This window comes from Protopterus annectens, chromosome 11.part0 (genome assembly GCF_019279795.1).
Source record: "Protopterus annectens isolate FY-2018-M chromosome 11.part0, PAN1.0, whole genome shotgun sequence".
NCBI lineage: Eukaryota > Metazoa > Chordata > Ceratodontiformes > Protopteridae > Protopterus > Protopterus annectens.
Window position 1 is genome coordinate 878,123,771 of NC_056745.1, and position 22,960 is coordinate 878,146,730.

Here is a 22,960-nt window from a genome sequence, read left to right on the forward strand (position 1 = left end):
GACATGGTTTCTTTGAGAATTAATCCTTCTTTTATGCCTTATGTGGTATCTGACTTTAGTTTAATCCAAACTGTTAATCTCCCCGTGTTCTTCCCTGAATCCAAAAATGAGAGAGAAAGGATACTCCATACCTTGTATGTTCATAGACAACTCCAATACTATCTTGATAGAAAAAAAAACTCTTGAACTTTGGATCAGTTGTTCATTTTTGTGAAGTTAAGAAGGGATAACCTGTGCCAAAGCAGACCATTTCCAACTTGTTTTCTCGGGCTGTTGTCATATATTTTTTAAACACCTTTATTGAATTATTACTTGTGGCATTGACAAACTTGCATTTCTATGAAAGTAGTCAAACCATATTAAGTTCACATTTATAAGCATTATACATGACGTGTGTTGTATATTATATACTCTTAAGCATCAACATTTTTTCTGCATATATTCCCAGAGTTTCCATTTTTTCTGTGTAATTTACTCTTAGCTTTTATTAAAGATACCACTTCCCATTCTTTTATCTCTGTTGCCATATTCACTACAAGTATAGTTTAGATTTTGATTTCCATTTTCTAGTAATTGATTTTTGGCAGCCAACAAATTATACTTACTATGTCTAGGAATTCAGAACCTATCCCACCTAAAAAAAAAATGTTCTTTAGTTGCAATCATTTGCTCATCCAGTATTCCTGACAGAGTACTCACTAGGAGAATTTTTTAAGTCTGCCAACTCATTACAGTCCCAAAACATATGTTCCTAGTTACTTCTTTCTTCCATGTCACACCTCCAACATTGCCATCTGCATGAAGAAAAATTATTTGGAGTCTGCTTGGGGTTTTAAAGTATCTATGCAAACATTTTCAGGCAAAAATCCTAAATCTTCTAGGTTTTGTTGCATATTTGGGACCCAAACTATGTCCTTCCATTGTTCCTTTGTGAATTGCATATCTAATCTCTCTTCTCAATCTTTTCTGACATCTTCTGATTGATTCATATAGATATTATGCAATATTTTCAGCTATTACTTTTTGTTATTCCTACCACAACAGAACTATTCCAGGCAGGGTCAAGGCACACTCTACCAGGGCCTTGACTTCATCTTTGATTTTTGGAAAGGATTTGACATGAACTATTCTAGAAACCACAACTCTGTCCCCTGTACATACTTTTACAAAACACTGTAAGCTAGATTTCTTCTCCAGGGCTTAGTCAAGCTTTGCTAGAACCCATTCTCAAGGGGCTAGAAGACCCTTCCCTGTCTACCTCCAGGATTTTCTAAGCTATGGTAATATACCCATGTAGTTTAGGCTTCTGAAGCTGTGAGCAATATTGTGAACATAGTACTTGGCAATTTCTAATCACTTACCATAACAGTATATGTTCAAAGGATCATTGCTGCAGTAGTCACTCTCTCCCTCCCGCCATTCCCCTTGCTTTGTGACGTGTTTTTTGCCAAGGAGCAGACATTAGTTTTTTTTTTTTTTTTTATTCCTAGCAATGTCCTGTTAGGTCTTCACCTCCCTTTCTCAGTTGGCATGAAGGCTCTTAAGGGCTTGGCATCTCACCTTGTCTTTTAGTCAGCTCAGCTCAAGCAGCTTAATGGTTTTGGGTCTTCACCTCCCTTTCTCAGTTGGCATGAAGGCTCTTAAGGGCTTGGCATCTCACCTTGTCTTTTAGTCAGCTCAGCTCAAGCAGCTTAATGGTTTTGGTACATGGAAGATAATTTGAAGCTTTGGAAGCTGGCCAGCTATTGTATCTTTAGTAGGATTTAATCCATATAGCTCAGACTACTGCAGCAGTGTTTAAGGCCCCAAACAGCCTTCCTGCAATTTGGCATTTCTCTTGTGTGCATCTTTGTAAAAAGGAGATGCTTTTCCCTCTACTCAGCATTTGCTTGATGTCTGCTCATTACTTCTCAGGCCAGATATGCACACACACTGCCATTTGCTGGGGCATATGGCAGGGTACTATTTCCCTCTACCTCTTTCTTCCCCTGTGAAGAGAAATTTGAGTATCTGAAGATCTGATATCAGTGAAACACCTTGGGGGTTCTATAGTTTGGTTACTGGTCCTGTTGTGTCCCTTTTTAGCTCTTTTTCCTTTATGATACCAAATTTACCTTTAAGGTATGCTCTGTATCAGTACAGCAGTGCACTGACATTTTGTACCAAACTATGACATACATAGCCCTTAAGCCTACCAGCTCTTTTTTTACTGCTTATGTGGTTCAACTCTTGATGATGACTCAGTGGAAAAATTCACATATTTTATGCCTAAAGTAGTAAAAAAAAAAAAAAAAAAAAAAAACTTACATGTCATGATCCCTACTGCCTGGCAGATGAACATGGCAAGAAGCACTGACATAAATGTTAGCTGTTCAACCCAGCCACCTTCAGACATCGGAGATGTACTCCATGGGATGGATGATCTGTCTGCAAGCAGCAATGGCAAAAAGGGAAGAAAAAAGAGAGAGAAACTCCTGGCCTGTCTAGCTACAGGGAAGATGGAAACCGATGAAATCGCCCAGCATAGATGTTAGCAGGAAGGTTCCACTTAGCCCTAAATCTCAGTCCACACACCATTAGAATGCCTGAATAACAGAGTGTAGGCCACAGTCGCCCCATCATTGAAGGAAAGTCCTTTTCAGAAATGGCCTTCCAGCCCCCACACATCCATGTGGTGGACAGTCTCCATCTGCTTTTAGGTGGATTTAGCTTTCCTGCAGGCAGGCCTTTTGCAGCTGCCGATTAATAGATACTTCACCCAAGAGGAAAGGAGCATACCTATGTTCTCTCTGCTGATAAAGGAAAGTGTTCTTCCCTTGTCAAACATTTGGAGTTACGTAAATGTTTCGATGGTCTTAAAGACTTTTTGGAGATAATCTTCTTCTGACAACATTACTAATCAAAACAGTAACCCAGACCATTTGGTAACAGCTAAAAAAGCTAGGAGACATGAGGTTGCACCCCTTACATGTAAAGGTGATGCATATTTGGCTGTAAGTCATAGACAACATTGAGACTGTCTCATTGGATGCCCTTTCATAACACTCTTGTAGTATACTTCACCTAAGGGATCTCTTGCTAAGGATTGCCCAAAATCCAAAGCCTTCAGTTGTTAATAAGTGCCATATATCACACATATACTGTCCGTTTATGACGTTGGGCATATAGGCGATGTACGGAAACAGACAGACACTCATAACTGAAGAAGTCCCATGAGGAATAGAGTACCCTCAAGAATAAAACGGGAACATGTGCATCCAGAAGGAAAAATATGGAAGAAGGGCCCCTCGGCCAGAAGAGCAACCAGAACACAGGGCAAGAGTCAGGACAGAGGGTGAAGGATGGAGGGACCAGATACTGCAACAGTGAAGGGAAGGTCATCTACTGTTATGGTAAGATTTTACACAACTGTAGTATGTCCTTTCCAAATCACTGTTGCAGTATTCTTCACCTGAGGGAGAGCTCAAGAGGATGCCTGGGAGGAGGAAGGCAGAGAAGAACCCTCCACAACCCATGGGGAGAGTTCCACTATAAGTGACTTTAGGAAGTCTTCTGAAGCCATACTTCTTTCACCTAGCAAAGACTGATATCAGTGACTTGTTTAAATCTCCTTTTCTAATCCTGGATTCATCTGATCATCTTTTACTGTATTCATTGCTTTATGGCTTGTGCCATTTCTCCAACAAAGCAACATGTTGGTAATGCTCCACAATTTTGTGAGGAGACCTCCTGCAGTGGGTGCTTTTTGTGCTTACTTCCTTGTGTATTGGAGCAACCTCTCCATACAGACGCAAATATATTTCCTTGCACATTGGGCAGGTCTGTAATTTATTATATTGCTATATGCAGTCTCTTTTTTTTTAAACCTGTCTTACAGGTCGTGCTGGCTGTCAAATTGCGAGCCACAGTGACTTGGCATGCTCTGTGTCTAACATGGAACATCATTTGCAGCTGGAGGAGGTGTGTGCACTCTGGTGAGAATGGAAAGAATTTCAGAAATGTTCCAAGGTGGCTAGTCAGAAAAGGAAATCTTAGGGCCTCTTCTTTAGTCTTTTTTTATGGTGAGTACTTCTCTGGTAATTCCTAGTCAGCTTATGTGCTGTGAAAGTAGTAGTATTTTTTTTGTATTTGAATGACCTTCCTTAAAAGGTAGATTAAGCAGAGAACAATTTATTTACACATTTGTTCAACAGAATAAAGATCAGCTGATTTAGTGAAACAAAAATCCAGTGGAACTTAAATCAATATTTACAAGTGACGAGTTACTGAATTATACTTTTGACGCATGTGGGAAATAAAACAGCAAGAAAAACTTGTGTAAACTAGCAGTATAAAGTAACAAAGACCTTTGAGAAATTATCTGTGCCTAATTGATTCTACTTTTTCAGAATAATGTGTGTCTGAAATACTCAGTGACTTGATCCTCATTATTCATTTAATAAAACATAAGTCCAGTGATTCCAGTTATAGCTGTAGTCTTTCATGAATGCAGAACTGTGAGATTTTGGTAGATATTGGCCTGCATAAGCAATCAGCATCACCCCATTACTCCTACCGCATTCAGTGCCCTGCACAGCATTGCCTTTGTCTGATTACATATCTAAATCAATGGTAGGCCCCTGCCATATCAGATGAAGCATTTTACATTTTTTTCTTCATGATTTAAATATTAAGTCATTCTGCTAAGCATTTTGCTTGTTTTTTTTTTTTTGGTTGCACATTAAATGCACATGATTTTCATTTCATTGCTAAATTTATAAATATTGCCATTTCACTAATTCAACATTTTTGTTATTTTGAAGGTCCCCAGGTGCATCCAATTTTTCAGCTTTACCAAAGATCTCCCCTTCATCTCTATCAAATAATTATAACAGCATCAGCAACAGAAAGTAAGCATCATCTCCTTTCAGAAGTATTCATAGAAATTTGTATGCAGCTTTTTCGGTATATTTTAATAACTTCACCTGTGTCATTGTGTGAGAAAGAGTTGCAAGGCAAATATTTGGATATTCATGACATACTTTTAAGTTCTTGTATAATTTTTTTCATTTTTTTGTACATTTCCCAAAATTAGCATAGCATCTGAAGTTGCATCTAGTGAAGGGCAAAGACCTTTATCCAAGTTTTGCTTCATCTGCTAAATGTAATGCAAATTAGCAATTTTTGAGACAAATGAATTGATATTTGAAGTATCTAGTCAGAGTACTCAGCCAAGTCAAACCAAAGTAAAAACAAAATGTATGAAAACATGCAGGGGTAAAGCTTCTATTAACATTTTAAATGTTTCTTTAGACATTGTCTGAAAGGTAAAGGGGGAAGTTACAGTTAAGACAGCTAAGGCATCTACATTGTATCTCGTTTCTTGTACACAAGATGTAGATTGTGATTGGGTCAGCTGACACAGCCTGTCTGTTATATATTAAAGAATTTCACCTCAAGCTAAGCAGATGAATGTTGGAATCCATTTGGAAGCACACAAATGGAAGTTATAATCAGATCTGTTTTGTAATTTGAGTTTTAGCTGTCCTGATGCTTTACCAGTTAAGGGGGGAATATGCTTAGCAGCTCAGTGTTTTGCAGCTGCTTCCCAGATAATGGTCAGAATCAAAGTGATTGGCTTAACAATCAAAGTCATAAATTGAAAGTTTACATACTAAAGTGTCAGATGTTGTTTTCCTTGCCATTTTCCAAGTCTGAGATTTTCAGCAGCCCTGTGACACACTGTATGATTAGTGTGACTATTGCAAATCCAGCCTGATAGTATAAGTAAATTTCAAACTAGTGTTCTGATACTAGTTTATTAGAAGTAGTCCACATGAGCTCGTATTAAAGGTTATGAATAAATCTCCCTTCTCCATCCCCACCATGCGCATAACAACACATGTTAAACTGAACTCCATTTACCTTTGTATCTGACATAGCACTGCATCAGTAAGTCATTTTCTTCTGGGGTATGTATGTGATGAGTAATGGTGTATTTGTATGAGCATGATGTTACTGCTGGAAGCAGTATAACCTTAAAGGTCTGATCTAATCAGGTGCACACAAGAATATGTGGAGTGATGACTGCATACTTCATAATGTGGTTCGTGTGTATACACACACGCTCATACATACATATACACACAGTATATACATATTGCGACTGTGCTTACCTGCATGTCTTATTACAGGTCCGGGGACCACAGTTGTGATCCTCAGTATTCAAATACTAACAGTGAATGTGGAATAATACATAAGATGTTTACCATTATGATCACTGCTGCAATACCCTAATCAATATAGGTTATATCATGCATTGCATTTAACAGCCAACAAGCTTCCAAGGCTTCAAGGCACTTTTTAACACCCAAACTATTACTCAGCTGGAGCTGAACTGACTGAAAATCAAGTTTGGGCTCCAAGCATCTTCAGAGCTTTCATGCCACCAAGAAGACCACTCCTCTCTGGGCTTTTAAATATCGACGGTCAACTAATGCTGTCTCATTACTGAGCAGATAAGTTCCCTTTGGGGAACAAAATTCCACTTTACCTTTTTCTTCTGAAAAAGAAGTACTTTTAAGATGGGAAAAACTGTTTTGGCTAACTGTCTTGTTACTTGTATGTACTTTTAAATGGGAGTGCACTTTTTTTACTTTTGTGGTAAAAAGTTCTTAAAATCACTTTTTCTGTGGTGAAACTGTGTGAATACAATGTTGTCCTTTTTTCATTTGATTAAACATGTAGGTTGTTAGATGTCCTTGGCATTTTATAGCAAAGCTTTGGATTCACCCCCCCCCCAATCTGTATTGCTTCAGATCTCATTTGCCCCCTGACTAAACCAGGCATGTGGACAAAGAGCTCCATCATTTTTCATAAGTGAAAATATTTTCTTCTGTGTGTTTTCTTAAGTATAGTATTAGAATAGTTAGTTGGTTTAGTAAGCTAGCTACTTAGATGCTTGGGTAACTTGTAGTTCAGATTTATATACATCTTTATTGTTATTTTTTATTCTAATGTCAACAGGTTTTACAAAGTGTTCCTCCTGTGGGGATAAAATACCCCTTCAAGACCCACTCTCGCAATGTGTCTACTGTTTTGGGCCTTCCCACTTACAGGATTCATGCTCTGTGCTGCATTTGGCACCAAGACCCCCATGGACGAAAAGAAAAACTCGAAGGCAACCACCTCTTCCCCTTCTTCCAAGAAAAAACAAGATAAGGAAAGGGAAAGATCGAAAGAGAGCGAGAGAGAGAAAAAAATAGAAAAAAGCAAAAGAAAAATCTAAATCTCCCATCTTTCAAAAACACTCCAAGACTTCCTAGCTAAAATCTGGCTTTGTTCTTGCTCAAAACCAGGATAAACTATAACCCTAAATGTGAATAAGTACATTTTCATTCCTTATACCTCCATACTCTCCATTCTTCACTTATTTTCTTACTGCTAATTCCTGTTTGTATTAGGACTAGCTTACCTTCTATAAACTTGTCTAAAATTTCTCTAAATATTAAATGATTGGTTAATAATTGATACAAGGTATAGGACAATGTTTTTATATCCTGTCTAATTTGTTATAATTATTTAAGCTGCAGATATTTTTGTTTTATTTTTGAAGAATGCAATATTATTGTCCTTAAAATGTTTTGTAATAATTTGGAGCTTTTTTCCCCAGTCCTCCACTGAAAATGGGCTTCTACCCTGTCAAACTTTCCCAGTAATTAAATATCAATAAATAAATAAGAAAGAAAGAAGAGACCCGAGGATCTCTCAGCTAAATTGAAGAAAAGGTCTCCTGACCCCACAGCTTTTGCAGGTCCATGCCTAAGGCTTTCAGACAGTCAGATCCTACTGTTTCTAGGATCCAGACTTCCTCACGAAAGACTTCTTTTACACTGGGGGCCTGTCAGTCCCAGACTTCATTCACCAATACTACAAAAATTACTTTGGAGGCCTACTTTGCTAGCTTCATCCTCAAGTTTTGGTTGATCTACAAGGTGCCTCCCTGAGTTTGACATTGACCAAATGATAAGGAAGTTTTTGAGAACTTATATTCAGCCGGGAGTCGTCCTGGCTCCATCCCCAAGGAAAGGACTGGGATCAACCCCTTCCACTCCAACTGTTCAACTTGTTATGCTGTATTCATTCTTGGAGCTAGGTATGTTGAATCCAGCCTTCCTGCATTACCAGCTTTGGCGCTGAGAGCCCTAGGGACTTCAGCATCCACGTCTTCCCTCTCACACCCTACTCTGGAGCATTTGGATCAAGTAGAGTGCTGGAACCAGAGCATTGCTGTTGGAGCTCTGATGGACTCTATCCTAAGGTTTTCAGAGCCATCCCTACAGCTTGGAGCTTCGGAATTGGACAGCTTATTTCCAAGGTACTCCTCATGGCCTCAGCTGTTGGAATCGAGAGGGCTCCTCATTCTGCTAACCTAGTTGGTGGCTATTCTTTGGTTCCATGGGCTGAGTCTGCTGTCGAGGCTGTGGAGAAGGCCATGGCCAAATCAAGACATCTGGTACATGCTCAGAGTTTGGATCCATCCAGACTCCCTTTGAAGACTACTCTTAGTTCCTCACATTCTGAAATACACTGACAACTGGATCTCTCAGGCTTCAAGACTACTCTGCATTCAAGTCCCACATCCAGTTCAGAAGCGGCCCCTTTAGGAGTCCACAGACACATTCCCTGGAAGAAGCATTGTAACAGGAAAGCATATTAACTCCTCTCCTGAGTCTGTCACCAAAGACACCAACTTAGATGAGGGAGAAGGTTCCCCAAGAATACCCCCCCGATGTCTTCTTTGGAGACATCTTTGAATTGTTGAGAAGCAGAGGGAGGTCCATAGTCCACTGAAATTCCTCCTCCTGATGAGTCTATATTTCTTGAAGCCTTTGGGTCTAGCCCTTCAAAGTTCTGGGTGGTCCCTTCTCCCAGTTTCTTAATCAACCTCATTACTGAGAAAGCGTGGAAGGAGCTTGATGAGGCAGAGCCCTTTCCAAAGAAAATGGATAGAATTTTAGTTGCCCCCAAAGAAACAAAACCCTGTGCTAAGGGTCCCCCTGTAGATGCCATTGTAGTAGCAGCAACCACAAAAAAGCAACTGTCAGAGAGTTCCTCTGTCCATCCCCCTAACAGAGAGTGTAGGGCATTGGATAGACAGGAAAATGGAGTTATGCCTCAGCCACTTTTTCTGTTCATGTGCTGAACTATATGGCTGACTTGACACATTTCCAGAGGGATTTGATTAAGGAACTCTTAAATTCCTTGGTGGATAACTTGCAGTCAGATAGCCAAAAAATTGTGGATACCCAGTTGTGTGTCTTACTGTCATCATTTAATGTTGTCATGAGACTGCTATCTAATGCAGCATATGGCACAGCCTGATCAGCCGGTGCAGGTATTGCCATGCATCATATCTGGATGTGGCTCTGCAACTTTGCAGAAAGCTTTTAAGATGTCCTTCATAAATGCCCCTATGATGGCTCCACTTTATCTGGACCAAAAGTCGAGGATACACTTACCGAGAGTGAGGAGGGGGTAGTAAGACTTTGTCTGCCTTTGGAATCCATTTTTCAACTCCTCAGAGATCCTTCTGCAGGAGTCAGAGGGGAAGTAAAATGTTCAAAAAATTGCAAGGTTTTCTCCAGGACACTTCTGGGGATAGGCCTCTCCTAGACAGAGGTGGAGGCAGTTCATGGGACATCACCCACGAGAAAGAGGTGGTCCGCAAAACCAAGGATCTGATGTCCTTTTCATTCTTCCTCAACTGATGGGTTTGAATCTGACTCTGCCATTTCCACCAGATCATCAGATCAAGAACTCTCGAACCCCTCCCTTTACCCGTAACGCCCCACCAACCTTACATTTGGAGTTTTTGATAACAGTTGTTTGAGTTTTTCTCTCAGACTTTATTAATTGCATATTCTAACTCTCCTACCTCCCTCCTATAATCTTTTAGTTATATTTCATCTCTTGATTTTTCGGTACTTGTTTACAATTCCATTGCTAGTACCTTTTTCTCCTATTCTCTACCTTTGTTGGTATTTTCAATCTAACTTCCTTTTTTCCCATCTTTAGTCTGTCTTTTTTCTGCTAACTACTTTTAGTGGTTCATTGTACAAGATGGCTGATAAACATATGGGATTTGAAAGGTGCGTTGCATGCGGGCATTAACTTCCCAACTCAGATGCCCACAGAGAACACATGCATTGCCAAGTTCCTGCTTGCTTGCATGCAGATTGTTCAATTTGTTCTGGTTTTAAAACCAGAGTTTTAACCAACCAGAGGAATAAGTTAGTCTTGAGAGGCTGCCTTCCTTTACTTCTGTTGCTTGTGCTCAAATCCCTTCCAAAGAAATCTGGCAAGTAAATCAGATTCCACTTCCAGGGATGATGAGTCTTGCAGGAGATCTCTGGACCATTCTTCTTTGTCATCTCCTTCACTGGAGTGCCCTTCAAAAATGCACAAGAAGTCGAATCCTTTTGTCTTGTATCCAGTTGTTTCAGAACCTACATATCCTTGGAGCTGTATCCCTCTGTTTCTATCAGATTCAGTGTCATCATGCCTCCCTTCTCCTTTCCTGATGGAATCTGCATGTAGACACTCAAGGCCTCCGTCCATCACATCATTTCTTAGATCTTCCAGAAGCTTGTTCGAAGCCAGTGTGGATAAGTTGATGAGGAAGTTCCTTAGAGCCCAGATCCAGTTGGGGGTTCTCCACAGGATAAGTGAGGCATCCTTTGTCCACTGACCCTTTGGTACCCCCCTCTCTGATCCGACTGGCTGTTTTGGAGCCCTCAGATTTGTGATCTCTGGGGGTGTCTTTATGGGATGCACAGACAGTCTTTTTCTTTTATGCCTTTGGTTTCCGTGAGTCGACCGTCCTTTTCAGAGTCGGAAGACTCTTGTATCTGAAGCATTGGCACTGGGTCCAGGGGGTTGGAGTGAACTCTGAAATTTCCAGAGCCAACTCTTCCCCTTGGGGCTTTGGCACTGGACAGCTCACGTCCAACTCCCTCCTGGGGTGGAATGCACGTGGGGTTGCAGGAGCCGAGAGTTTGAGAAATTCCAGCCCCTTTGCATCGACTTGTGTCCCCCCAGGTATTCTGCCTTTGAGCTTGTGGAGAGGACTTTCTCTTTGTCTAGAGAAAGGACATCCCTGCCCACCTCACATCAGACAGCCTTGCCCTCATCTGGCTCTTTGCTCAGAACTTCATCTGCCCATTCCACTGGTACAGCCACCCCAAACAAGTCTCTAGCCGGTCTGCCAGGACATTGTCATCTCTTCTGAAACTTCTCCAGAACATCTCACTGAGGAAGTCACTTGGAAGAGAACATGCAAGAAGAGATACCTAGTCTCCCTCCAAGGAATCTCTCACAGGGGACACTGATTTTGATGAGAGGAGGGGACCACCAGATCTTCACCTGAAGATGTATCCTTTGGTGACATCCTGGAGCTGCTGAAACAGAAAGGTGTCTGGTCCTCCAACACACCACTCCTAAGAGTACCCCCCTTTCCTGTAACTAGTTTAGTCCAGATATAGATTCTTAGTTTTAGCACTTGGATTTGCTTATTCGTGATTGGCACTTGTTCAGAACTTGTAAGCACTAAATAACCTACTAATTACTACAACACTCAACCTTCCTCATTACCTAGAGGAAAACAGGTTTGGTACTTACTTTCCTCACTTGCTTAGAGAAAAACAGCTCTTGTACTCACTTTCCTCACTTATCTAGAGTAAAATTGTTTTTTATTCAGGAATATCCAAGGATCAGCTCCCAGTGTTCTCTCCTGTCTATCTGATGAATCTGGGCATCATGGGGCAATGTAGAAATTGAATCATGTACACAGACAACCCTCTCCTCCTACCACCCAACACTACAACCTGTGAGAGATGCACTTATGTAGCCAAACTGGAGGTAAAGCTCTCTCCAACCAAGAGTGAACTTGACAGTCAAGAGGAGAAGGTAAATTTGTGGTCACACCACACTCATCACATAGTCTCACTAAATCTACACCACCAAAGTCCACACATAGAAACACAAAAACATTTGCGGAGACTCTCAATAATAATCTGCTCAGGTAACAGAGACCTCCAAAGCAGAAATGCAAGCAACCTCCACCCCCCAACACAACCCAAATGACACTTAGCCCGCAGACTCAGTGTGCCACTCAACCATAGCCAGTAAGGCAAAACAACGTACCCAACACACTAGTAATAGTTGACTCTATAGTCAGGCAGACTGATGTCCCACTCACCAGGCTAAACAAGGAGAAGGTTACTGTCCGCTGCCTGTCGGGTGCCAGGATCCCGCCACGTAATCCACGCACTCAGGTCACTCCACAACATGTACAAATATGACTCTCTCATTGTCCATGTTGGTGTGAACGACCTGAGATGTACCTCCCTGGACTACATGAAAAGAGACATAGAAGAGCTCTCCAGTCTTGTAGCCCAGGCAGGGTATGACCCTAGCCCTGAGTAGCATTCTGCCATCACCCAGAATGATGCTGCAGTACAAGGACAAAATGATTGACTTCAACAATTGGCTAAGCTTCTGATGTCATTCTAAAGGGATCCAGTATCTGTCTGCCTGGGATGACATGGTTGACAGACCACGATGCTTTGCCAGAGATGGCCTGCACCTGTCACCCCTGGGATTCTGGATACTGGCTAAGGTTCTTGCCGCCCCTATGGTGCCTTTTTTAGGCAAGGTTCAAATGACAAATTCACCACCGTAACAGGAACAAGCAAGCAAAAACTGAGGGTGATGCTACTCAATTATAGAAGTCTAAATCTCAAAATGCACTCACTCGAGGCACTCCTTAAAATGGAGAACATCGATACCTGTGCAGTGACTGAGACCTGGTTCAAGGGTCCAGAGAGTACCCTTGCACTATCAGGCTATAACTCATACCACACTTTTCGGCCATGTAACCTGGACCAGAACACCAAAGGCAGAGGTGTGTCCATATTCATTAAGGATGTCCACACCTCCAGGCTAGTTGCTCAGCATAATGCAGCCGAGGTTATCCAAGTGCAACTAACTCTGGGCAAAACTGCAATCCAAATTGTAGCTTGCTACAGATTCCCCACCATGCCCCAGGATTCCCACTCCTCTTTTCTTGATGTACTGGAAAATATTAGGGTTCAACCAAACACCCTAATAATGGGCGATTTCAAGTACCCCACCATTAACTGGGAAAACTACTCATGTACCAACTCCTTCGCTCAACGCTTTCTGGAATTCATCAACTCCAATGCCCTGGATCAACTTATCCACACCCCCACCAGGGGCAACAATATCCTAGATCTAGTCATTACCAACATGAGTGACCGGTGTTCCACACCTGAAGTCAACGCCTCATTGGTCCGATCTGACCATAAGCTAATTACCCTAGATATCCACATCCTGCCCTCACCCCCCATTAAGGAAACCATGGTAAAAAATTTCTCCAAAGCCAACTTCATGCTTCTTAAGACAGAAGTGGTGAACTTCATGACACCCATGCAGATGGACAATACAGTTACGACTGCTGAATCCTACACAATTGCACTTTATAATCAGTTACATGAGTGCATGGATCGTGCTATCCCAAACAGAACCAAGGCGCTATCCTCCAAAAAAAGGAAGCCAATCTGGTGGTCCCCTGCCATAAACAAACTGCAACAGAAGGAAGAAACTGTTGCAAAAGAGAGTAAAATCCCATGAGTGGAGGAGCTCCCTGGTCAGCCTCAATAAGAAGCTGCGATCCCTGATAAAATCCACCAAAGCTAGTTACAAAAACAAAATCGCCACTGATTCTAAAGACAACCACAAAGCATTCTATAGCTATGTCAAGAATCTCAGTGGCAAGACTCAGATTTGCTCTGAGTTACAGCGCAATGGCACTAAATATACAGGCCTAACTGATATTGCCAACATCCTGGCAGATAGCTTCAGTGCTAACTTTATCCCCCTCTCACCCCCTAAAGAGCCCATCTCCATACTGGACGAATGCAAAGTTCCTGTAATCACGGCTGTACAGGTAAAAAACACACTCTCCAGAGCCAAGAACACAGCATCCATGGGACCAGACAACATCCCAGGCTGTGTTCTAAACGAACTACAGAATGAACTGGCACCTAAGTACCATGTTCAATCATAGCCTCACCTCAGGCTTTGTGCCTGCTGAATGGCGCACAGTGACAGTTATCCCACTCCACAAGGGGGGGGGCCACCACGGACCCCGGGAACTACCGCCCCATTAGCCTGACAAGCCTGGTCTGCAAGGCCATGGAACGTATCTTCATGGAACTTATAAACAAAGACATTGGTCATCTCCAAACTCTGGACCCCACCCAGTTCGGTTTTGTAAAAGGCAGATCATGTCTCCTAAACCTGATAGACTTCTTTGAAGCAGTCACCAAAGCCGTAGACGAGGGTAAGGTGGTTCACACAGCCTATCTAGATCTGCGGCTTTCGACACCATCCCCCACTCTGGAATTATAGATAAACTCACTAAACTAGGTATAAATCCCTATGCCACAAGATGAGTTGCCAGCTGGCTCTCACTGACAGAACCCACACTGGGAAAGTAGCAGACTCCAAATCCGACTTCAGACCAGTGACAAGTGGAGAGTACCACAGGGTTCAGTTCTGGGCCCTCTCCTGTTTGGAATCTACTTCTCTGAAGTACAGGCTAACACAGAAGGTCTTTGGCTAATGAAGTTCGCAGATGACTGCAAACTAGGAGCCATAATCGAAACTCCTAATGATGTGGACATCCTACAAAAGAGCCTCACTGAGAGATGCCTGGTGTCAAAGCCATGGCCACAAGCTCAATGCCAAAAAGGGCATTGTCATCCCCTTTGGTAAAAACTCTGTACCCATGAACTACAACATAGGAGGTAGTATACTTAACACCGAAAGTTTGATGTGACCTTGGGACACAGGTGGATAGTAGTCTCTCTTTTGATAATCAAATCGCCACAGTAGTCAGGAAATCCTTCTACGTGGCACACCATCACAAAAGGTTTCTCATCCAGAAAAAAAGAGGTCCGCTCTACTCATCACTCGTTAGACCCATTATAGAGTACAATGCCCCTTTTGGTATGTACCTCACAAGACATCTACAGTAACTGGAAAGGCCACAGAAATACCTCACAAAGAGGATTACCGTCCTCAAACAGATGCCCTACGCAGACCATCTCAAAAAACTCCAGCTTTACTCCGTCGCATATCGCCTAGTCAGAGGTGATCTCTGACTTAACATACAAAGCTATGTTAAGCCCAGAGCTGTTGGACATGTTCCTCTTAAAGAAATCCCAATCCCTCAGAGCTACACGCTCTAGGGACCTAAACCTTGTCACCACAATAAACAGAACATGCCGGAGGGATAGATTCCTGTCCCAGAGACTTCCCATACTCTGGAATAAGCTACCTATCTGTATCAAACAAAGCTCCTCATTAGCACTCAAGAAAAATCTTGATGATTGGATGGGAAATAGGAAATTCACCCCGGGGATCATGTTTGTGGCTCTGCTCGACAGTGGCACAGGAAAATAATTTTCTTGGGTGACAAAAGCCAGTGTACCTTTCTGGCTGGGCTTGTATAGGCCCCAGGGCCAATAGCCTAGTACCTACCTATGAACCTATAAGAGGAATCTGTTTCTGGAGGCTTTTGGATCAGGCCCGAGTGACCCCCCCCCCCCATGAACTCAGAGTTGGTATGCAAGGAGCTGGATACCATAGAGCCAATTCCATAAAGACCGGACAACATTCTAGCCCCCGTAAGGACAAGGCACACTGGAGCAAGGGAGTATTGGTCGATGCCATGGTTGTGGCTGCAGCCACCAGGAAAGAACTGGCAGAACAGAGTTCATCTGTCCAGCCTTCAAACAGAGAGTCCAGGGCTTTGGACAGATGTAGAAAGCGCTTGTGCACTTCAGTGACCGTTGCCCTCAAATCACTGAATTACCTGGCATGTTTCAAATGCATCCATCAGATTGACCTCCCATGCAGTGGAAGGTATCTCATGGGCAGCAGGTTCAGGTATAGCTATCAGGAGACGAGCCTTAATGCGACTCTTAAGTATTTGTTTGTCAGTGCACCTTTTGATGGATCTTCCTTGTTTGGTTCCAATGCAAAGGACACACACTCCAGATGTGAAAAATAAGGATTGACCATGTCTGTCATGGGTGCATATTTTTTAACCCCTCAAAGACCTTTCTCAATCAGGGAGGAGACAGGATCATGTGGTTTAGAAAATCCCAGGTTCCTTTTCTAGAGTCAGGTGGAGATGGCTTCTCCAGAGGGAGAGGAGGGAACTCAAATGGAAGATGCTGCCCTCATGGCAGATGTGGCCCGCAGAACCAGGGCTTCAGAGATTCCTTCTTCCATAAGCCCTGTCAGTGCTTCTGAAAGGAGGCCCTGCTATTCCTGTCTGGAGGGAGTGAGGGGAGGGTTGTCCTCTGCACCAGAGAGCCTGGCAATCTATGACAGAGGATTCTTGGGTGCAGAGAATCATATCCAGAGGTTATACTGTACCGTTTTCTCTACCCCCTCATCAGTGTGAAAAAACTCCCCAATTGTTCCACCCAGTCAGAAGGAAGCAGCGACTCTAGAAATAAAAAAGCTGTTAGAAAAAGAGTCATCCAGGAGGTCCCCCCAGACCAAAGAGGATCCTGAACTTACTCAAGATTCTTCTTGGTGCGGAACAATACATACGGGGGAGGAATGAGGTTTAAAGAAGGTGTGACTTAAATGAGCTATGTAATGTTTGACTGAAAATGATTGCCTAGATTGTAAGTGATGTATAATGTTTGCAACTGGAAGTGTCAGTATGGTTTGTGATGTAAAATGCTTGCAACTAGGATTGTGTAGGTGTGGTTTGCTTTCATTCATATAAGCATGTGAAGGCTGCCAGCCCAGCCAGCTAGAATTTTGTAAATAATTCTGTCATTTGTGAATAGTAATATGATTTCGTATGCTTGTCCTACAAGTGTAAGAAAACTATATGTTCTGCACTGAGCTTCAAGAATGTAACCACAGTGCACCCTGCTGGAAAAGAGCAGAAATGTGTATAAACTACATGCCTATGCAAATGTATGTGTTGATGGTATAGGCTGGAATATACAGAATTAGCTTGTAAACTCTTAAGCAAATAAGTAGAGTTTTATGATGTGTCATAAAGTTAGGTTATCCCAGCTAAAAGACAGGATGTCTAGTGCTAGGGGTTTCTTTCTGTTGTCTTGAGACAGAGATAATTACTAGGTTTCACATGTAAAATATTTTTATATTGCTCTGTGGCTTCCTAGCAGCTGTATATCCGAGAGATAAGTATTTTTCACAGACGCATGTTAAATTTTAAGTTCCTGTTGAGGTGACAAGAATGATGTAATCTGAGATAACCCAGCAGAAATATTTGTTAGTAACTTAAGAACTATCCCGTAGAGAAAGTCTGAGCATTTTGTATCTTGTCTTGGATTTGTACACATCCATCTTCAACACTTCTCATCTGCATTTGTTTTGCTCTGTAAGTAAGACTTAGATCATAGTATCTCTCTTAGAGATAGATAGGAATATAGGAAAATCAGTCTAGATGTTCTCTGTATTTATATGAGACTGTCCTGCATTGTTTTAAAATATTTCCTGTGATACTGAACTCTGTTTTCACTGTGTTGAGTATTGTCTTATGTTATTTATTATTAAATATATTTAAAGCTTTTAATTGTGGCTGGTTTGTTAGAGATATTTAAGCTCTCAGAGTACTTGCACATGTAGTTGGTACCACTGTACAGGCCCCTCCTAAATAGCCTTCAAGTATTGGACACACTTACCATTTGGATAATAGTAACATTGCACAGTAGAATTGGTCACCCTTTGGGAAGGGCCGTATGGTAGCTGATAAGAGTGGTTGGTGGCAGCTGGTACTACCTTATAGTCTGGGCAGAAGGGGGCATACCTAGTGAACCTTTGCCAGCCTTCCCCAGGAGTGTTTGTGTTTGTATATAAATCGAATCTGTGTGTCAGCTATTTGGACAGGGACACAAAGCACTGGTTGGACAGAGAGGGTGCTGGAGGTTTTGGCTTGCCCACTCTGCTGAGATCTAAACCCTATAATTGTGCCAGTGGGGAGTCTTATTGGGAATCTGGAAATAAGAGGGGAAAAACAGCCCAGCCTGACTGATCTCTGTGTCCTGTTAAGGGAAATTGTACTTTACTGTGTGTGTACTTGTCATCCTCCCAATGTGCACATCTCTCACTGTTGCTAGTGGTAAGGATTCAGGCTTCTTGATTACTGGGCCAGTGCAGGGGCATCACAAAGTGTATGATTGCCTATGTCGTAAGTGATGGTTTAATAAAGATGTTTCTTGTTTAAAAGATGTTTCTTTAAAAAAAAAAAAAAAAAAAAAAAAAAAAAAGATTCTTCATGGTGCTAAAAGACAGTGGACTTGTGACCAATTTGGATATCAGCAAATTAAATCAGTTCATGCAGTATTCAAAGTTTTGGATAGTCACGATTCAGTCTATTTTGCCTCTGCTACAAAAGGATGATTGGATGCCCTTGATAAATTTTCAAGATGCATACTATCACATCAAAATAAACAGGTGGTCCAAAAGTTACCTGCACTTCTGGCTGAGAGACAGTCATTACCAATTCAGGGCACTGCCCTTTTGTCTCACCACAGCCCCAAGGTGTTCACCAAATGCGTGGCAGTGGTAGTAGCTCACTTGAGATTGCTGGGATTCCAAGTGCTTCCACATCTAGGTGACTGGTTCCTAACTGCCTCAACCAAGCATTAATTTCTGCAGGTAACAGGCTACTTGGTGCAGTTGTGCATTCATCTTTGAATAACTTAGTTACGACAGGTCAGAACTCACACCGATGCAGAGCCTGGAGTTCCTAGGTGCTTGCCTGGACACAATCAGTCAAATAGCTTCTCTTCCTTCTAGTTGAATACAGACACTGAGGTTCCAAGTCAAGAAAGTGATTCAAAGTTTTTTTTATTTCTGGCTGTATTAATCTTATAGGCCCTAGGTTCCATAGCAGTGGCTGTCATCTTGTTCCTGTGGCCAAGTTTCACATACAAATTCTTCAGTGGACACTTTCAGTCCAGCGGTCTGTTCCACATTATCCATTACAGCTCCTATCAGGATCACATGAGCATGCAAAAGATATCTTTGGTGGATTAATTCAAATGAGCTTTCAGAAGGTCATGCATTTGTTCTTTCCATGGCCATGGTGATCAGAAATGCCTCCCAACCGGTCTGTGGGGGGGGGGGGGCACATCTTGGGAAGGATAGTCCAAGTTGTGTGGTCCCCCAAATAGACCAAATTGCATATTAATGTCTTTGAGAATGAGAGCAGTCCTCCTAGCATTGTAGGCCTTTCAAGACATTCTTCTCTCCTGAACAATTGCCATTCAGATGGACAATATGTCAGTGGTCTAGTTTATCAATTTATGGGGAGGAAATAAATTTTTATCCACTGTGTCGAGAGGCATTGAGTGTGTGGTAAGTGGCGATCTCATCCATTCACTTTATAGTATCAATGCACATCCTGGGGAAATCCAACATGATTGTGGACAGACTAAGTAGGTCCATTCTGATGCCTCACTAGTGGTCTTTCAATGTCAAAGTGGTGAAGATTTTATGTCTGTGGAGCCAACCATGCTGCGACCTATTTACTTCACCCCTCAGCAAAAAGTGCAGCAGGTTCTTTGCCATGATCCCTTCAGTGGGGAAGTCACAGAGAAGTCATAGAGAGATGCTCTAGCCCACGACTGGCCCTCCAGTGTTCTTTGTGTACACACCATTACCTCTTACCATCCACATTTCTACAGAAAGCATGTCATTTGAAGAGCAAAGTAATCCTCATTGTCCCTTTTGACATCAAATTTGGTTTCTCTTCCTCTGGTCTCACCTCCTGCATCACCCCTGGACACTGAATCCCACTCCAAACCTCCTGTGTTAACCAATGGGTTTGACTCATCCAGACTTAGCAGGTGTCAAACTGACCACAAGATTTCTTCAATTCTATTTTATTCCATTTATTGCTAGGCAGTCTATGCTCTTCTTCCCAGTCTGCTGTATATTGTTATTCTCTCAAGCTTCTGCTAGAAAGATTTACACAAGTAAATGGAAAAGATTTGTTTTCTGGGCCCTTAGCAAGGACCTTGGATCCTTTTTTGGCACTAGTGCCATCTGTCCTTGAATTTTTAGCTCCACTTTTCAATGGAGAGGCTAGTTTTTCAACTGTTAAAGTTGAATTGGCTGCCATTTCTAACTTCTACCTGGGTGAAAATAGTTCTACACAGGCCTTATCTAAACTATGTAAAGCCTTTTTTAAGTGAGCCTTTCTACTTAGACCCTCGTTAAAGAATCCTACTCTTCCTCGTTTGGATTTAACTATCATGCTTCAGGCCTTGACACAGGCTCCATTTAAACCTTTTGCCAAAGCAGAACTTAAAATTTTGTTTGGGAAAACCATATTTTTGGTTGCTATTACATCAGCTAGGTGAGTATCTGAGCTCCAGGCTCTATCTTCTAAGTCACCTTACCTGAGTTTTCATAAAGACAGTGTGTCCTTGTGAGCAAATCCATCTTTCTTGCCAAAAGTACCTTATAAGTCAAACATAAACCTTGTAATTCCAAAAACGACCACTGGAACCACAACACTTGTATCAACACCGGTTTATTGAAGTAAAGCACTTTTCGTCTCCACATTAGTAGACTTCTCCGGACAAATAACGTAAAGGTTTCTTTCATTTAAATACAAGTCAGCTGGCTCCAATTAAAAAACATTAAGCCTATCACCATACTTTTTTACGTGACCTCACTAAATACAAATCAGAATACAAATCTATACACAAATTAAAGGAAACAGTCCGCTGTCATCTTTCTTTTAAAATAAACAAATAACCACACTTATAAATTTAGTACAAGTTAAAATATATATATATATATATATATATGTGTGCGTGTGTGTGTTTCTAAACTACATAAGTATTATGTTTAGGGAACAACATGTTTAACTGTATTAAAATTAAAATGTTCTCCTAACATATTAAGCTTTTCATCTTCAAAATACACGCAATTGAGGTTACTTCATTTAAACCTGGAGGGGTATATGAATTCAGTCGCAGTTGCCAGAGGAGCTCCTGCTTCTCTAACAATAGATGTTGGGGGCCTCCTTTTATACTGGCAGGAACTTGACCTATCACTTTGAAAAGAAAATGATGTGTGGGGTTCTCAGTGCAATGCCTAGCTAATGCATTTGTTGAAGTCTTTTTCCGGATGTGGTAAGTGTGTTCGTATACTCTTTCCCCTGTTGGTCTTTCCCACATAAAAAGCTGGGAAGACCTGACAGGCTGCTAGGTAAACCACGGATTTGGAATTGCAATTATATATGTACTTTTTACTTCAAATCACCTGGTACCTATCTCCAGTTTGTTTCCTGTTGCTATATATTTGCAATAATTGCAACTTTCACATTTATAGGTACCTTCTATTCTACAAAATGACTTAAAGTCCATTTTTAAAATGTTTTTTAAATTCCTACCTTTTTTGTAAACAAGTTGTGGACCATTTCCTAATTTTACATGGACTTCTTGTTCTGTCATAAACAGATTCCAATTTCTCCTTAAAATACCTCCAATTTCCTTAGCCTCTAGACAAAATGGGGTAATGAAACTGATACATGGTTTCTCAATTTCTTCAATAAACCGGTGTTGATACAAGTGTTGTGGTTCCAGTGGTCGTTTTTGGATTTTCGGTATTGTTTCTGTGTTTCGATAAACCTTGTAATTAATTTACTAATTTTCTTTCCTAATTTTTCAAATATGGGAGAGTGTATGCTCCACCTTTTGAATGTGCATAGACAACTTTGTTCTTACCTTCACAGAACCAAAGACTTCAGGAAATCTGACCAGTTATTTGCTTCCTTTTCTCCAAACAGATTGGGCAGACTGGTATCCAAAGTTACATTGGTCACATGGCTAACTGATTGCATCTCCTTTGTTTATGGTGAAAAAGGTTTATCCTTACCCAAACTCTCCTGGAGCTTATTCCACAAGGTCTGTGGCAGTTTCCTCAGCCTTCTGGTCACAGGTTTTTAGATGACATTAGTGCAGCTGCAATTTGGACTAATTGGAAAAACTTGTTGGGACCAAACAAACTGATAAAAGAAACACTGTGGCAGGACCAAAGGAACCAGGCAAACTGCAAAATACAAAATGTAGTCCAAAAGGATCCAAAAGTGAAAAACAAAAGGACTAGGTTAACATCCAAAAAGTCCTTTATTAGCGTTTCATTCAACAATGTGAACTTCTTCAGATACAACAACTTAATAAAACAATGTTCTTAAATGCACCCAGTGGTCCAGTTAATTCACACTAACAGTTCCTTCCAAAAATCTTAGGTTCATAGGTAAGTACTAGGCTATCTGCCCAAGGGCATTTATAAGCCTAGCCAGAATGTGTTTGCTTTCGCCACCCCCTTAGATTAGTTCCCTTTGCCTCTGTCCAGCAGACCCATTCGTTCCCTGCGCCACTGTCCAGCAGAGCCACTGCAGTGATCCCTGGGGTAAATTTTCTGTTTCCCATCCACCCGTCAAGGTTTCACTTGAAGAGTGTTAGTGAGGAGCTCTGCCTGATGTATATTGAAATCCTGTTCCAAAGCATGGGGAGTCTCTGGGACAGGAATGTATCCCTCCAGCATGTCCTATTTATCGTTGTGGTGAGGTTTATATCTCTAGAGTGTGTGGCTGTCCGGGATTTGTTTTTTTTTTAGGTGGAGCATGTCATGTCCATCAATTCTGGGTTGGACATGGCCTTGTATGTCAGGCAGAGATAATCTCTGAGTAAGCGGTATGCAACCAAGTACAGCTGAAGCTTCTTGAGTCAGGCTGTATAGGGCATCTGTTTGAGGCCAGTAATCCTCTTGGTGAGGTACTTTTGTGGTCTTTCCAGCTGTTGCAGGTGTCTTGTAAGGTACA

The 22,960-nt window shown here is 41.7% G+C and overlaps 1 protein-coding gene across 6 annotated transcripts in view; it reads left to right on the forward strand.

Annotated features, from left to right (window-relative positions):
• The window catches only part of USP15 (ubiquitin specific peptidase 15), a 2,212,142-nt gene that overhangs the window by 857,621 nt on the left and 1,331,561 nt on the right, over nucleotides 1-22,960 (forward strand). For 5 of the 6 annotated variants that reach the window (XM_044088286.1, XM_044088282.1, XM_044088285.1 and 2 more), the window contains one exon: nucleotides 4,803-4,889. The exons of the other annotated variant lie outside the window; for it this stretch is intronic. In XM_044088286.1, coding sequence (XP_043944221.1) covers nucleotides 4,803-4,889 — 87 coding nt within the window. The remainder of the gene's footprint in view (nucleotides 1-4,802; nucleotides 4,890-22,960) is intronic. 6 annotated transcript variants of the gene reach the window in all.